Below are 17,493 nucleotides of genomic sequence, written 5' to 3'. Positions count from 1 at the left end.
AACAGAGCTTGAGATAACGTAATTCGTGTATAATTTTATTATTCCATAATAAAACATAAGCCTTACGTTTCGCTACTTTTCTGCGGCTCTGTGCGTCTGTCTGTACGACAGCCAGCAGCAGAAAGGCTGCAGTCGTCAGTAACTGTCTCATCCTGTATGAAGAAAATAATTAGCATAACGCAGACGATTTTGAATGGAATTTGCCTTAATTATGGAACATCAGAAGAGAACATTCTCTTTGTGATGATTGTCTGCAAGGCCTTCCATATCTAACAGGAGTTGTTATATGCAGTTCAAAACATGTTTCTGTAAATCACAATACTATACATAGAACTTTCTATAGTATGAAAAGAAAAGCATGACATAATACATCAGTTTAAGAAAAGAATGTTTTAAACGCACTTAGTTATAGGCTTGTCTGCGAATCAGGAAAAAAAACATTTCTAAATTCTTGCAAGAAAAGAGAAAAGCGAGCCAACATATTCAGTCATGTTTTCGTTATATTCGTATGTAAACAATGCTGGTGAAGATATGAAAATAAGTTCATGTTAGTAATAATGCTTAGAGGAAAACAGGTGCAAGTAATTTGAAAAAAAAAATAATGTAAAGTCCGTAAAAAATAGTTTCAAAAAAAGAGAGAAAAAATGGAATTAATTCCACCAAATTTAAAAAAAAAAATAAATGTGTGGGTATTTCACGAGAAATGTATATCCAGCGTAATTGATATATAAAAATGTTATAAAATAATCGATATTTGTACTTACATTCCATGAAAGTCGAAATCCAACTACCTTTTGACATCCACCTGTGAGCACAACTTGACGGGTTATTATTTTTTTCCTATTTTATTGCTATTTTTACGACGTGTAATTATCACGTATACATTTGGACATGCAATTGAACGGACACTGTATGGTGTTTTATATCGAAGAGTGACACTTCTGACTTTAATTGATAATCATTTATTCCCTTCATCTAATTAAACAGATGAGTTACTCCAGCTTTTTCTTAGACAGAATATTATGAAACGTAATTTTTTTTTCCAAAGACAAGATAAGAACAAGACAGAAATACTGGAAATTATTTTATAGTGGATGAAATTGGAAAGCATTATATGTTGGCGCATGTATGGTGCCAAATTCTATTTAGAAGGTTTACGTGACGTCAACGTGACCGTGTTTTGATATTTTAATATGAAAGAGTATACATGTCCCACGGAAGTATTACGAATGCGTAGGTTCCTTACACCTAATAATCGACTCGGAGTTAGTAAATTTAATGTAATACTGTTCTATCATTAAATTTCTTTTATGTAAAATGATGGGTCAAATTTGGTAGCATTCTTTCCTAGGGCATGTAGGACTATTAAATCATATGTCAACGTGACGTCAATATTGACGTGCTTTAATGAAAATAAAACATAAACAACATAAAAGCAATAATTTTAAGAGTGTCCTTTTCCGCGAGGTTGCTCTTGCAATTAGGCGTCATTCACATAAAAAAAACATGAACAATATTGTATCTTTTGAAGAAGTCTTTTAGAACAGGATACTAGAATTTTTGAAAGAAAACTGAATTACAGCTACGACATTTTTCTGACGGTATACTTCAAAATTGAGTAGAAAAGGTGTTGTGATATTTTTTTCTGGATTTAAGGATATTCTAAATAAAAAAAAACAACACGAACTGTCATGGATTTACCAGAAGTTCCAGTGTGGTTTATATCGATCTATACACATAAAAATAGCATTAAAGCCTAATCCTTAGATAGAAATGCCAAATATCGCACATGTACAGGGTTTCTTATTAACATCTAAGTCTAGTTTATTCTTATACCAAATTTATATAGCGCTCTTTTCATGATAACACATTCAAAGGCACTTTAGATAGCGCAAACGCAGCTACTCGTGGCGTGAAATTCATGACACAGAGCGATGTGACCAGAGGGACAGAGTGAGACAAAGCCCCCAGAACAAAGAGAGAGAGAAAGCCTTTTTAGATACAGGCCTGTCCGGCTAACTTAGTCTAGCTCTTTGCGAACAGACAGCCTTTAACGAGCCCGAAGTATAGCACCGATACACGCGAAACCGTCTTTCCTGGAAAGAACCAGTACAGGCTTCTTAGTTAGGTGGGAGACACTCAAGAGCATCTCAGAAGTTTCCAGTGCTTGAACCGGGATAGGTTCGAGTCCTGTGTAGTTCGTCGTCAGAGGAAATCATCAAGCTGGCTAGTGGGGTATCACAGGTTCTACTTAAGTGGACCACCAAGTTTGAAGTCGTCATGTAGCTTGAACAATTTCAATATGACTTAAATCCCATGTTTGAGACTTCGCTTTTTCTTCCAGGATTCAGATATTTTCTTGTGTTTTTTATCATATTCTCTCTCTCTCTCTCTCTCTCTCTCTCTCTCTCTCTCTCTCTCTCTCGAGTTACCCTATACAGTTCTGTTTCGTTTTACTGTTTATTTGTTGTCAACTAAATGTCGGACTTTGCACGCTGTTGCCTTTCTTCTTTCTTCTTACTCATTGTTGTTCACTTTTTTCATTGCATTTTTTTCCACAATAACACATAATGATTAGTAAGTTACCAATTTTTCTCATACATCATGCTTTTATTGACATCCATGATCAATCAAGTGTGTTTAATCACTTTCAGTATAAACTGTGGGCGTCGTCCTGGTCAGAGTCCGGACATTGTACAAAGTTAACCACAAAATCATGATCTGAAATAAAATAGTACTTTATATGATCAGTCATTCAGTGGAATTGAGGAGACGGCAAACATAGACAAATTTAGATGCTGCGCTTTTACGCCTCAAAGTTGGAACTGGCTATCAAAATACCGTCTGAGACAATGATGATGATGATGGTGGTGGTGGTGGTAGTGATGATGATGATGTGCATTGATTGTGATTATCATGATAATGATGATGATAATTATCCCCACCATCATGTTTTGTTACGAGGTTTATATGTGAAAGATGCTTATAATAACATTAATATATTGAACGCTTAAACTGCCTTTGTGTGATAATTGTTAGATCGTCATGTGCCATTTCCAATGTATCCGGTACAAATAATAATTTGTTATGTAGATAAAGCAGTTTGTTATGTACATTTGCTAGTTTGTCCTGTACATATTTTAGTTTGTGCTGTGCATTCACTAGATTGTTCTGTACAATTAATAGTTCGTCATGTGCATTTTCCAATATATTCGGTACAAATCATAATTTGTTATGTAGATAAAATAGTTTGTTACGTACATTTACTAGTTTGCCTGGTACACTTGTATCTACATAACAAATTATGATTTGTACCGAATATATTGGAAATGGAACATGACGAACAATTAATTGTACAGAACAAACTAGTGAATGCACAGCACAAACTAAGACATGTACCGGACAAACTAGTAAATGTACATAACAAACTGCTTTATCTACATAACAATTTATGATTTGTACCGAATATATTGGAAATGGCACATGACGAACTATTAATTGTACAGCACAAACTAATGAATGAACAGCACAAACTAAAATATGTACAGGACAAACTTGCAAAGGTACATAAAAAACTGCTTTATCTACATAACAAATTATGGTTTGTACCGAATATACTGGAAAATGCACATGACGATTTAGTTATTGTACAGCACAAACTAGTGAATGCACAGCACAAACTAAAATATGTACAGGACAAACTAGCAAATGTACATAACAAACTGCTTTATCTACATAACAATTTATGATTTGTACCGAATATATTGGAAATGGCACATGACGAACTATTAATTGTACAGCACAAACTAATGAATGAACAGCACAAACTAAAATATGTACAGGACAAACTTGCAAAGGTACATAAAAAACTGCTTTATCTACATAGCAAATTATGATTTGTACCGAATATATTGGAAATGGCACATGACGAACTATTAATTGTACAGAACAATCTAGTGAATGCACAACACAAACTAAAATATGTACCGGATAAACTAGTAAATGTACATAACAAACTGCTTTATCTACATACCAGTTTATGATTTGTACCGAATATATTTGAAAATGCACATGATGAACTATTAATTGTACAGCACAAACTAGTGAATGCACAGCACAAACTAAAATATGTACAGGACAAACTAGCAAATGTACATAAAAAGCTGCTTCATCTACGTAACAAATTATGATTTGTACAGAATATATTGCAAATGGCACATGACGAACTAATAATTATCACTCAAAGGCAGTTTAGGCGTTCCATATGTACAGGACAAACTAGTCTATGTACATAACAAACTGCTTTATCTACATAACAAATTATGATTTGTACCGAATATATTGGAAAATGTACGTGACGAACTATTAATTGTACAGCACAAACTAGTGAATACAGAACACAAACTAAAATATGTACAGGACAAACTAGCAAATGTACATAACAAACTATTTTATCTACATAACAAATTATGACTTGTACAGAATATATTAGAAATGGCACATGACGAACTAATAATTATCACGCAAAGGCAGTTTAGGCGTTCCATATTAATGACTATTTTTTCAATAATGATATTTAGTGACGATGAAAAAGGGGTGCTGATGAAGATATTGATAACCAGACTGATAACAATACTGGTCATCACATGTGATGATGATGATAATGATGTTGATGAGGAGGGGGAGGGGGAGAGGAGGAGAATAAAATGATGATGATGATGATGATGATGATGATGATGATGATAATGCCAATTGTTTTCAAACACTTCGCCAAAATGTTTTTCATTTACCAATTGTGTAGGTAATGTTCACACTGAAATCGTGGCGAAGTATTTAAACCAAGTATTGACAGAGTCTGGAAAACTTTTTATGTCGGGCAAAGCACTCGTTTTGCTAAAATGTTACATTATACATAAATCAAGTAATTTTCCCGTGTGTACAATATATATCCATGGGTCATATTTTGACGGTCTAATAATAATCCTTGTGTGTATTTTTTTATTGACAACTTCATCCTGTATACATCTACCGTTCCTTCTTCCAGCCGAAATATGTGATGATAAGACGTGTTGTTTTCAGTTTAGGAAAAGAAAAAAAGAGCTAAAAAACGGAAAAATAATGATGATCTAAAACATAAATTGACTTGGGCATATATATTTATCTTTAGATCACAAAGTCGCAGTAAAGGTCTAAAGTAACCGAGTCGTCTGCTTAGATATTCCCTATCGCATTCGGGAAACTTCGGAAATTTCCGAGCCGGTCCGAGTCTCAATTTTAAAAGTAATAGTGATTGTATAAAAGGCACAAAAGGTAAGTGAAATAATAAAAATATTTTTTTTTTACACAGTTGAGTCGAGCACTAATTTTTCTTTGCGACATCACCGAAGCAAAAACGATTATTTGTTTCGTTTTCCGTATTTTGCGCACTATATCAATGAAAACGACCCTAAATTTTGTCCAAAAATTAGACTTTTAGTATTGACTTCAATGGAAAATAAGGGTGGTAACATAAACAGTTCAAAAGGTAAGTGAAATGATAAACTTACAATTTCTAAAATTATATCATCATTTAGAGGAAAGATTAAATCAACGATTGCCGCCGAAGCAAATTCGTTATTTTAAACCATTTAAAAGATATAACGAATAAATCGAATTTATCCTTCTTTATTTAATGTGTCAAAAAATTGATAATGCCGATTATTGGAAAAATTGAAGTTCAATATGGTTGGGCAACAAATTCTTCCAACATTAACGAATGCCCTCCCCTAACGAAAAACATATAAAAGTGGATTGGATGACAACTAACATAAAGCAGCAAAATACAATTTAAGTGAGCAACATTTATGTTTTGGTTGGTCTAAGACGTGTTAAGAGATAAGAAAATACAATGTAGCTTGAAGAGGTTGAAGAAGTTGATGCCAGTTTCCACAAGGATAAAGAGTCACGAGGGATGTAATTCAGAACTATTAATGATAGGCCTACACATGCAAATGTTCAAAACGACTACTATGTTTTATATAATTCTGAACTTTGATAAATAGTTAATAATAGCATAATATTACGTAACAATTTCCAGTATATTACTAATTACATCTACTACAGTGACAAAGGGCAGCGTTCCGTACAAAATATAATAAATGTCATAAGAGTCCGAGAAAAATAAAAACTACAAGTATTTCAAGCGAAGGAAAAAATGTTTTGACAGAAAAAAATTAAGAAAATATTACATTTTCAAATGTAAGGAACAAGTTTAATGTTTATTTTGCGAGTGGATCATATACTTGAGAACGCTCGCGGACGGACAAATATTAAGACAAAATGCATAACCTTAGGTATGATATTATAAACTGCATAGGTATTTTCAATTTAACCATTCCTTGCAATGAAGTGTGATCAAAATATTTTTGTAGTGGGAATACAATTCGTAATATCGTGATAATTTAATGTTGGTCTTTTTGCCACACCTAAAATGCACATGCGCGTGAAGATCAAGACATCCGTCGAAACTACTTGGCAACCAACCGCATTGTAAATTCGTCTATTCTCATTCCGCGTGGGGAAGTCTACCATCTGTTCGAGGGAAAGGTCATTTGACCGAAATATTATTTGTGTGTTCGTGTCATTTGCCATTCTGACTTAAAGTTAATCCTTAGTGTTTATGATGTTGGATGTAATCTATTTGATGTCATTAACTTAAAATATAAGTCTGTTGTTTTTTTAAAGGACCCTAATAAAAAGAAGATAACTTCATTTATTTTTTTTTTTTTTTTGGACGTGGGTGGTGGGTGGGTGGGTGGGGGGGGGGCAATTCATTTATCTAGCTTAGATCGTTATTTAACATAGTTTCAATATATTCAATGTTACTTGAAGTAACTGCAAGGGAGCTATCGTCGACAAAAAGTCACGTAACACTTAAAGATTTTCTGCGATATCATTTACATAGATTTAAGAAAGTAAAGGGCCTAACACTGAGCCTTGCGGAACTCCAGCTTTTATAAACTTTTATTGCGTGAAACCAATGAATGGGTAAGAAAATTTTGGTTTCTTAATGTCAAGCTATCAGATAATCAAAAAACCAGGACCATAAGTTTCCTTCAATACCATATTGTCTAATTTTGAATAAAAGACCTTTGTGTCACACCCAATCGAACGCTTTTGATTTATCACAGAAGAACATGCATGTCGGGATTTTATTATCTAGTCCATATGTTACTTGGTTGTACATGTCTTTAAGCCTTGGTATAGCCTACCGTTGAGCTGCCCGCTAAGAATCCTGTTAGAGAGTAAGATATTAAAGTGTAAGTACTTATATATATGTTTATTTACAACACGATCCATCACTTTATCCACGCAGCTAATCAAAGAAATAGGTCTGTAATTCGAGGGTAAGTTACTATTCTCCTTTTTAAAAAGTGGCATTACATTAGCAGATTTCCATGTCTCTGGATATATACCTTCATTTAGGGATCTATCAAATAAAAGACATATAGGTTTACACACTGTTTTTGCTGTTCCCTTTAACATTTTATGTCTCATTTGGTGGGTGGTATACCCGTACTTCAAATTATGCTGAATATTAGCGCGGGCCGCTGGCTATTTTTTTTTTCATAAAGCTAAGGCTTGTTTGGGTAGGGACTATATCACGTGCACCTTCTGTACGGCATTTTACACCGCTTAGAGCTACCGACGATGTCAAGAGTTGAAGTCCGCAGAATTTCAATTTGCTTAGAGTCTTCTGAGTTACTTCCCTTTTGTCAACGCCATTTGCAAATAACAAAATAAACATTGATCTGTTGAAACAAAACAATTCTGAATTAATATGTATGTTAATTCTTAGTCGTTACTTATCGAATTAAGATTCACATTGCAGACAATTATTTTTTGGCTGGAGATCAAATTGTCGAGAGCTAATGTACAGCTGCACCGTTCAATTGACACACTTCCAACTTCCGTAAACAAAGATTTGCTGGTCAAGCCAAAACGTGTCTCACTATTTTGCTGTTGTTGACGAAGTTGCGCTGAATAGGAGAATGGCAAGCCCAGCAAAGAAAACAAAGGCGACTGATGTTCCTGAATGCCCATACGGCGCCAGATGCTACCGTAAAAATCCCCAGCATTTTATAGATTTCTACCACCCAAAAAAGTCTAAAACTGACGCGAGCGACGATGCTACTGATGGCCCATCAACTCCAAAGCTTCCGTCGACAGATGACAGTTCGTTGCCACCTTGCAAATATGGGGACAAATGTTACAGGAAGAACTTGATGCACTTTGCAGAGTATTCTCATCCAACCCAGGTTGTAAAAAGTGTGCAAAGTGACAGTGGAGATGACACAGATGTTATGTCTGATGAAGACAATGTGAGTATTGTGGTATGCTGTGGTTGGAAAGCCTATAAAATGCCTATAAAGCAAACACCAGAGCAAGAACTTTTTATGCCCCCGAAGGGAGGCATATAGTTTTTGAACCGTCTGTTGGTCTGTCAGTCTGTCCGCAATTTTCGTGTCCGGTCCATATCTTTGTCATCGATGGATGGATTTTCAAATAACTTGGCATGAATGTGTACCACAGTAAGACGACGTGTCGCGCGCAAGACCCAGGTCCGTAGCTCAAAGGTCAAGGTCACACTTAGACATTAAAGGATAGTGCATTGATGGGCGTGTCCGGTCCATATCTTTGTCATCCATGGATGGATTTTCAAATAACTTGGCATGAATGTGTACCACAGTAAGACGACGTGTCGCGCGCAAGACCCAGGTCCGTAGCTCAAAGGTCAAGGTCACACTTAGACTTTAAAGGATAGTGCATTGATGGGCGTGTCCGGTCCGTATCTTTGTCATCCATGGATGGATTTTCAAATAACTTGGCATGAATGTGTACCACATTAAGACGACGTGTCGCGCGCAAGACCCAGGTCCGTAGCTCAAAGGTCAAGGTCACACTTAGACGTTAAAGGATAGTGCATTGATGGGCGTGTCCGGTCCATATCTTTGTCATCCATGGATGGATTTTCAAATAACTTGGCATGAATGTGTACCACAGTAAGACGATGTGTCGTGCGCAAGACCCAGGTCCGTAGCTCAAAGGTCAAGGTCACACTTAGACGTTAAAGGTCATTTTTCATGATAGTGCATTGATGGGCGTGTCCGGTCCATATCTTTGTCATTCATGCATGGATTTTAAAATAACTACGCATGAATGTGTGACATCGGCCAAAACTATTCATTCAAAGTGCCATCGGGGGGCATGTGTCATCCTATGGAGACAGCTCTTGTTTAAGCCTATTTTAGTTCATTTTGTCTGTATATCGTGCTATACATATGTTACATTTTGAAACACTATAATACAATCACAGGCTCTGGCCTAGTGTGATTTTTTTTTCAAAAATTGTTGTTTTTTTTCACACAAATGTACTGTTTATACGTGTCAAATAAAAAAATCGATGACCAGAAATCTGGTCACAGTATCATATACATTGACAAGGTGAAGTATTCAGCACATGATGAACATGTCAAAATCAGAGGATATATCGCAAAAGCCGGTAATATGGCATGGACGGTAATATCGGGCAAATGATGTCACCATTGAAAATACATGTAAAATACGCATTTGTGGTGAATTTGCTGAATTAAAACACGTTTAGGGAGATACAAAACAGCATAGTACATGAATGGTCGGCTAAGTGTTCATTTTATGCTAAGCACATCTTTAGACTTTGGAACGACATAGATCATAAGTTTCCACTACAACAAAAACATGCATATCACTGTATTATATGGTGCAAATGGGTTTATTACTATTATTATTATTATTATACCAGATTTATATAGCGCCCTTTTTATGATAAACATGTTCAAAGGCGCTTTACGTATAGCATAGTTTTGGCAGATTGGAATTTTTATAATTTGAATGTTGTTTGTAGGATCCGTGTTTTCAGGCAGAAATTTGAAATATGATGAATAATCTTAATTCAGAAAATATTTAGTATGTGAACTAATGTTAAGATGTTATTGTCATGTTGTTTTACTGTGTAATTTTAGACACCGTGTTGCATTATTTTAGACTACTCTAATATTTTTATCACTTGAGATCACTCTTGTTTTACTGATCCCTACTAGAATTACTAAAAACACTTAAAAATATACATATTGTATGCGTTAGTAAAAATTGTTTTATGTGACTTATATTAGACATTGCACACGGCTTCATCCTTGTGCGATATATTACCGGCAATGTAAACAAAGAGGGCAGAGAAGGGTTTTTTTGTTGTTATAGATACGAAAACAAGTAATGTTTAATATTATATTTGCTTGAAAATCAGTATGATAGATCAAGTGTTGTTTGTTTTTATAATTAATACACATTTTAGTAAAAAAAGAAGTGGGTGTTTTAATATTTTCAGCTAATCAAAAAGTCTTAACTGCGCCATATCCGCCATACCGGCCACAGGGATAATATTTATATACTTGCAGCCCCTGCATGCATGATTGCACTTTTGTACCCCTATCAGCCGTTTTATAGGCTTATTATCCGATGGTATAGTGGATTTTATTAAGTACATAAAAACATAAGGTTCAAAGTTCTTTAAATATGATTTATTCATTCCAAAGCCCGAAATTATCCTTAGTTAATTAATACATAAAATCTTTCTCTCTAGATGCACATTTAAAATAAATAATTCTATCTTAAATTAATTTATCATAGTTTAGAAATAGTCTTTCAAAGTAAAATAAATTTAATAATTATAATTTAGAATCTTAAATGCCAAAACTGAGAGACACCCATCATCTTACAGCTCTGTCCGAAAGATGAAGCGCTTTGCAGCTAAAGCACTGCCTAGCTAAGGTGCTCTCCACATCCTACCTACTAAGCCCATAATCTGTCAAAGAGACCAGAGTTATATAGCAAAACTGTAAAAGATGATGTGTCACCTGCTGACAATGTCACATGCCATTTTAGTAGTGCTAGTATATAATATATTCTGACCTGGTATATTTAAGGAAAACTATCCAGTAACATTCTATAATTATGCCCCCCTTCGAAGAAGGAGGGGTATATTGTTTTGCAGATGTCGGTCGGTAGGTCGGTCGGTCGGAATGTAGACCAATCCGTTTCCGGATGATAACTCAAGAACGCTTGGTCCTAGGATCATGAAAGTTGAAAGGGAGGTTGGTCATTACCAGCAGATGACCCCTATTAATTTTGAGGTCAGTTTGTTAAAGGTCAAGGTCACAGTGACCCTGAATAGTTAAACGGTTTCCGGATGATAACTCAATAACACTTGGGCTTAGGATCATGAAAGTTGATAGGGAGGTTGGTCATGACCAGCAGATGACCCCTATTGATTTTGAGGTCAGTATGTTAAAGGTCAAGGTCACAGTGACCCTGAACAGTTAAACGGTTTCCGGATGATAACTCAAGAACGCTTGGGCCTAGGATCATGAAAGTTGATAGGGAGGTTGGTCATGACCAGCAGATGACCCCTATTGATTTTAAGGTCAGTATGTTAAAGGTCAAGGTCACAGTGACCCTGAACAGTTAAACGGTTTCCGGATTATAACTCAAGAACACGTGGGGCTAGGGTCATAAAAATTTATAGGGAGGTTGGTCATGACCAGCAGATGACCCCTATTGATTTTGAGGTCAGTATGTCAAAGGTAAAGGACAGTGACCAGGAACAGGAAAATGGTTTCCGGGCAATAACTAAAGAATGCTTGGGCCTAATGTCAGGAAAATTAATAGTGGGGTTGGTCATGACCAGCAGATGACCCCTATTGATTTTGAGGTCATTAGGTCAAAGGTCAAGGTCACATTGGCCAGGAACAGTTAAACGGTTTCTGATCTTTTTGTCCAAAACCACAGGGTCTAGGGCTTTGATATTTGGTATGTAGCAAAATCTAGTGGTCCTCTACCAAGATTGTTCAGATTATTTCCCTGGGGTCAAATATGGCCCCACCCCGGGGGTCACATGGTTTATATAGAATTATATAGAAAAAAACTTTCAAGAGCCTCGAGATCTTGTCCAAAACCACAGGGCCTAGGGCTTTGATATTTTGTATATGACATCATCTAGTGGTCCTCTACTAAGATTGTTCAAATTATTCCCCTAGGGTCAAATATGGCCCCGCCCTGGGGGTCAAATGGTTTATATAGACTTATATAGGGAAAAACTTTGAAAATCTTCTTGACCAAACCACAAAGACTAGGCTTTTGGTATTTGTAATGTAGCATCATCTAGTGGTTCTCTACCAAGTTTGTTCAAATTATCCCTCTATGGTCAAATATGGCCCCGCCCCGGGTGTCACATGGTTCATAAAGACTTGTATAGGCAAAAAACTTAGAATCTTCATGTCCATAACCTACATCATTTAAATTTGGACCAAAATGTATATTTTTGAGCGGCAAGATGAAGCTTGACATTAGTTGACGTTGATCTTGACCTAGTGACCTACTTTCACATTTCTGTAGCTACAGCCTTCAAGTTTGGACCACATGCATAGGTTTGTGTACCGAAACAAACTTTGACCTTGTTATTGACCTAGTGACCTACTTTCACATTTTTGAAGCTACAGACTTCAGATTTGTATAATTTCTGTTCCTTGTGCAATTACTGAATGCATCATGGGGTGCATTTCGTGTTCGACGAGCTCTTGTTATGTTAGATATCAGCACGCCGTATAGATACCATGGTGGCATTTCTCATGCTTTATCTAAACTTGCTGACCCTTAAATTAGTCTCGCCTTTACTGTAGTCTACCTACTTTAAAGAAAATGAAGATGATTTCAAGTTTAGAAAATAGTTAAAATCAATTAATACTCTTCTTAAAAATTACCATAACAATACAGACATAGTGTTTACTGTTATACTTTCAAAACATTAAAAAGTTTCCCTTAAAACTAGACTGACCCCATAAATTTCTTTGAAATACACAGGAACAGTGAAACTTTTTCTATACGGACAAACTGTTTCAGTTATCAGTTCCAGTTAGGGGACCTGGGACTTGTTGCTGGTTTCATCACTTTGTTTGGCAAGCTGAAATCACTGGGGATATTTGAGATTTCTGTCTGAAACTGTTAGCAAGCTTTTCAAATAATATTTTAAAAGCAAATATTCCTTTAGTGACCCCTTTATTAAAGAGTGTTCATGTATTATTCTGACTTGGCAAAAAATACAACATGACAGCCAGAGCCAAGAACAGAAAACCCTTTGAACACCATTTCCTTCTAAACCATTGATCTGATTTTGAAATAACTTCACAGAAATCCATTTTGATTTGTCGAAAATAATCGCTTTAAAAGTTGCGTCAGTTTTTCCATATTTGTCTCGATGAAAAACTTTGAAAATCTTCTCAGCTAATGTTCAGTTTTCAAAGTAGTTTGGCCAAAATATTTCTTGTTCATCATGACCTTCATGTTTTTATTTAGAACTCCTTTTTGACAGAGTCACTTTAATGATGCATTTAGTGAAGAACTTTTTGTTGACAGTCATGGTTATATTACTGTGTAAAGAAACAATAGAAAAGTATTCGTGAATAGTAAAGAAACAGTAGAAAAGTATGCATGAACAGTAAAGAAACTATAGGAAAGGTATTCATGAATAGTAAGAAAACAATAGAAAAGTATGCATGAACAGTAAAGAAACTATAGGAAAGGTATTCATGAATAGTAAGAAAACAATAGAAAAGTATGCATGAACAGTAAAGAAACTATAGGAAAGGTATTCATGAATAGTAAGAAAACAATAGAAAAGTATGCATGAACAGTAAAGAAACTATAGGAAAGGTATTCATGAATAGTAAAGAAACAGTAGAAAAGTATGCATGAACAGTAAAGAAACTATAGGAAAGGTATTCATGAATAGTAAGAAAACAATAGAAAAGTATGCATGAACAGTAAAGAAACTATAGGAAAGGTATTCATGAATAGTAAGAAAACAATAGAAAAGTATGCATGAACAGTAAAGAAACTATAGGAAAGGTATTCATGAATAGTAAGAAAACAATAGAAAAGTATGCATGAACAGTAAAGAAACTATAGGAAAGGTATTCATGAATAGTAAGAAAACAATAGAAAGGTATGCATGAACAGTAAAGAAACTATAGGAAAGGTATTCATGAATAGTAAGAAAACAATAGAAAAGGTATTCATGAACATTTTAAAAAGTATTTACCCAATACATATATCAATTTAGCAACCAGAATTACAAAACTAAGATGTGAAAAGTACAGACATTCTTAAGGTTGTAATGTATTTGGCGATTTTTTTTTTTTATTTCATATTTATTTAGCCACCTGATAAATCGAAAAAAGGAGTGAAAAGTGCGGACATTCTCAAGCGTGGAATGTCTTTGGTAAAGTCATACAGCAAGATGTCAGAAGAAGAGAGGAAAGAACTGATAAAGAAAGCATTTGAAGCAAAGAAGAAACTTCAAGAAGAACTGGAGAAAACCAAAGAAGAGGTGAAGAAGAAAGAACAAGAAGTAGAGAAACTGAATAAACAGGTAAGATTGGTAGTGGAAATGGCAATAGTGGGGGAGGGGGGGCAATTCCCTACTTCCATAATGGATTTAATTTATTTTTTGTGCTATACATGAGCCGCGCCATGTGAAAACCAACATAATGGCTTTGCGACCAGCATGGATCCAGACCAGCCTGCGCATACCCGCAGTCTGGCCAGGATCCATGCTGTTCGCTTTTAAAGCCTATTGGAATTGGAGAAACTGTTAACGAACAGCATGGATCCTGACCAGATTGTGCGGATGCGCAGGCTAGTCTGGATCCATGCTGGTCGCAAAGCCACTATGTTGGTTTTCCCATGGCGTGGCTCATATACTGTCAGTATGTATTTAAAAAAAAGATACTTATGAAAGTGTAATTTTTGTTAGAAATAGTCCTATATGTAAACAGTTTCACAAGTTGGCCTCGTACTGTAGAATCATTTCATTTTGTAGGGACAAAATTTTATAGTTTTGACCAAAACCTCTTTTTTGTTGGGATATGAATTTCAACTTTTCAGCATAGAATGAATGGTAATTTTACTTGTTTGTTAGGATTTAATTTTGTGGATTTAGTCAACTGTGAAATCCATGAAAATTAGTCCCCAATGAATAGTATTGATTTTACAGTATCACAGATATTCTACCATGCAAAAGGACGTCCAATGCCTGAAGTAAGAGTAGAGGAGAAGAATAGAAAATTCTTAGAATTATTACTATGTGTAAATCACTCATTTTACAAAACTTAGCAAAAATGGTTGTCCAAATGATAATTACCAATTTTTGCTTACTTTCTTTCTCAGTTCAGCTGTAATAATCAGCTACTTCTTACCCTGCTACTTACTAGCCCACCATCATCAGATGGTGGGCTATTCAAATCACTCTGCGTCCGTGGTCCGTCGTCCTTCCGTCCGTTAACAATTTCTCGTTATCGCATCTCCTCAGAAACTACCAGGGGGATTTTGACCAAACTTTGTCAGAATGATGTATTGGTACCGTAGTTGTGTCCCACTGAAAATCAGACTGGTTCAACAATTTTTGAGTGAGTTATGGCCCTTTGTTTATTTTTATAATTTACATAGATAAAGGGAAAAACTTTAAAAATCTTCTTGTTCAAAACAACAGGGCCTAGGGCTTTGATATTTGGTATGAAGCATCATCTAGTGGTCCTCTACCAAGATTGTTCAGATTATTTCCCTGGGGTCAAGTATGGCCCCGCCCCGGGTGTCACATGGTTTATATAGACTTGTATATGGAAAAACATTGAAAAACCTCTTGTCCAAAACCACAGGGCCTAGGGCTTTGATATTTTGTATGTGACATCATCTAGTGGTCTTCTGCTTGTTCAAATTATCCCCCTTGGGTCAAATATGGCCCCGCCCCGGGGTCACATGGTTTACATAGACTTATATAGGGGAAAACTTTGAAAATCTTCTTGTCCAAACCACAATGCCTAGGGCTTTGATATTTGTAATGTAGCATCATCTAGTGGTTCTCTACCAAGTTTGTTCAAATTATCCCCCTACGGTCACATATGGCCCCGCCCTGGGGGTCACATTGTTCATATAGACTTATATAGGGTAAAAGCTTTTAAAATCTTCTTGTCCATAACCTACAACATTCAAATTTGGACCTTATGTTTGGTTTTGAGTGGCAAGATGAACCTTGACATGAGTTGACCTTGATTTTGACCTAGTGACCTACTTTCACATTTCTGTAGCTACAGCTTTCAAATTTGGACCACATGCATAGTTTTGTGCACCAAAAAAAACTTTGACCTTGTTATTGACCTAGTGACCTACTTTCACATTTTTGAAGGTACAGGCTTCAAATTTGGATCACATGCATAGTTTCGTGTTCCGAAATGAAATTGACCTTGATTTTGACCTAGTGACCTACTTTCACATTTCTCAAGCTACAGGCTTCAGATTTGGACCACATGCATAGTTTTGTATACCGAAACAAACTTTGACCATGACATTGACCTAGTGACCTACTTTCACATTTTTGAAGGTACAGGCTTCAAATTTAGACCACATGCATAGTTCTGTGTTCCGAAATAAAATTTGACCTTGATTTTGACCTAGTGACCTACTTTCACATTTCTCAAGCTACAGCCTTCAAATTTGGACCACTTGCACAGTTTCGTGTACCAAAATGAACTTTGACCTTAAGATTGACCTAGTGACCTACTTTCACATTTCTGTAGCTACAGGCTTCAAATTTAGACCACATGCATAAGATTGTGTACCGAAACAAATTTTGACCTTGACATTGACCTAGTGACCTACTTTCACATTTTTGAAGGTACAGGCTTCAAATTTGGACCACATGCATAGATTTGTGTTCTGAAATGAAATTTGACCTTGATTTTGACCTAGTGACCTACTTTCACATTTCTCAAGCTACAGCCTTCAAATTTGGACCACTTGCATAGTTTTGTGTACCGAAATAAACTTTGACCTTAAGATTGACCTAGTGACCTACTTTCAAATTTCTCAAACTACAGCCTTCAAACTTGATGCACATGCATAGTTTTGTGTACAAAGAACTCTGTCTTTGAAATTGATCTAATGACCTACTTTCACATTTCTCAAGCTACAGCTTTCAAATTTGGACCACATGCACAGTGTTGTGTACGGAAATGAAATTTGACCTTGAGCTAGTCAATAAGTCTTGAAATTTGGAACACTCAAAAATGGCACATTGGTGGGCGCCAAGATCACTCTGTGATCTCTTGTTATAGGTTGCCACAGGACTGTTATTAATGGATGGTGAAAAGGAAGTGTTGGAAGGGTCAGAGGTCAAATACTTTGAATTAGCTCCAGAGAGGTCATATAAAGAGGGGTCAGCAGCTCAGACCCACTTTAGACTTGCTGAGTCCCAGTTCTACAGACTTCTGTCAGGGACTGCATCAAATCTGAGACTTACGAAAGTGGAGTATGTAGTGAATCCTGAACTTGTCAAAGAGTTCAAGTAAGTGTGATGATAATATACAG

The 17,493-nt window shown here is 35.8% G+C and overlaps 1 protein-coding gene across 1 annotated transcript in view; it reads left to right on the top strand.

Annotated features, from left to right (window-relative positions):
* The first annotated feature begins 7,922 nt into the window (after positions 1-7,922).
* Positions 7,923-17,493, top strand: part of LOC123532470 (uncharacterized) — a 30,139-nt gene continuing 20,568 nt past the window's right edge. The window contains exons 1-3 of the mRNA XM_045313917.2: positions 7,923-8,360; positions 14,288-14,500; positions 17,241-17,470. Coding sequence (XP_045169852.2) covers positions 8,031-8,360; positions 14,288-14,500; positions 17,241-17,470 — 773 coding nt within the window. The 5' untranslated portion in view covers positions 7,923-8,030. The remainder of the gene's footprint in view (positions 8,361-14,287; positions 14,501-17,240; positions 17,471-17,493) is intronic.

This window comes from Mercenaria mercenaria, chromosome 11 (genome assembly GCF_021730395.1).
Source record: "Mercenaria mercenaria strain notata chromosome 11, MADL_Memer_1, whole genome shotgun sequence".
NCBI lineage: Eukaryota > Metazoa > Mollusca > Bivalvia > Venerida > Veneridae > Mercenaria > Mercenaria mercenaria.
Note: the sequence above shows the minus strand (reverse complement) of the source record. Positions and strands in the feature narration are given on the sequence as shown.